Source organism: Cicer arietinum, chromosome 5 (genome assembly GCF_000331145.2).
Source record: "Cicer arietinum cultivar CDC Frontier isolate Library 1 chromosome 5, Cicar.CDCFrontier_v2.0, whole genome shotgun sequence".
NCBI lineage: Eukaryota > Viridiplantae > Streptophyta > Magnoliopsida > Fabales > Fabaceae > Cicer > Cicer arietinum.
Window position 1 is genome coordinate 14,066,312 of NC_021164.2, and position 781 is coordinate 14,067,092.

At 36.4% G+C, this 781-nt stretch overlaps 1 protein-coding gene across 1 annotated transcript in view; it reads right to left on the minus strand.

Annotated features, from left to right (window-relative positions):
- The window catches only part of LOC105853099 (uncharacterized), a 4,230-nt gene extending 3,657 nt beyond the window's left edge, over positions 1 to 573 (minus strand). Inside the window, exon 1 of the mRNA XM_012720157.2 lies at positions 9 to 573. Coding sequence (XP_012575611.2) covers positions 9 to 573 — 565 coding nt within the window. The remainder of the gene's footprint in view (positions 1 to 8) is intronic.
- Between the last annotated feature and the right edge of the window lie 208 nt (positions 574 to 781).

Genomic DNA, 781 nt, shown 5'->3' on the forward strand with positions numbered 1-781 from the left:
GTGATTACCCAATTGCTCAAGTGATATGTCCTCTTTCTTATGTTTCATAGATTTTTTGAAATCTTTCCACGAAGGTGGAAGTTTGTCTATTATGGAGGATACAATAATGGTTTCATCCATGTGCATCTTATGTTGTTTGTAGTTATTAAGAATATATTCAATTTCATGCCTTTGTTCCATTACTGATTTACTATCAACCATTTTATAATTAATAAATTGAGAAACAAGAAACTTCTTACTTGTAGCGTCTTCTTGCATGTATCTTGACTCTAATTTCTCCCATAGTTCCTTTGCAGAGATGCTGCTTTGATATATATCGAACAAGGAGTCAGACATTCCGTTGAGAATATGACCCATGCATATATAGTCATCATTGTCCCACTTTTGCCTTTCTCTTGTATCTGCTAATGTTTCCACTTCCTTCTCCAGCGGTCTTGTGGTGTTCAGAACATACACCACCTTCAAAGTTGTAAGGAGAAATTTCATCTTTTTCTGCCAACGGATAAAATTTCCTCCATCGAATTTCTCCAACTTCACAAAATTAGAAGTCATTTCTTTGAGTGATGCAGCCATTGATTGAATATAAAATCGAACCTAAAGGTTGTTGGATCTGTTTTGGTATAAACTGCTGCAAGACTTTAATAGTGAAGTTGTTGATGAAGATTATATGTAGCAAATTCCAAAGCGTGTTGTTACACTAGCCTTTAGGTTCGATTCGCCCCCACCAATCGGATGCAAATGAGATAACCAGCGAATCCCCTTCAGGGTACTTTGGAAACCT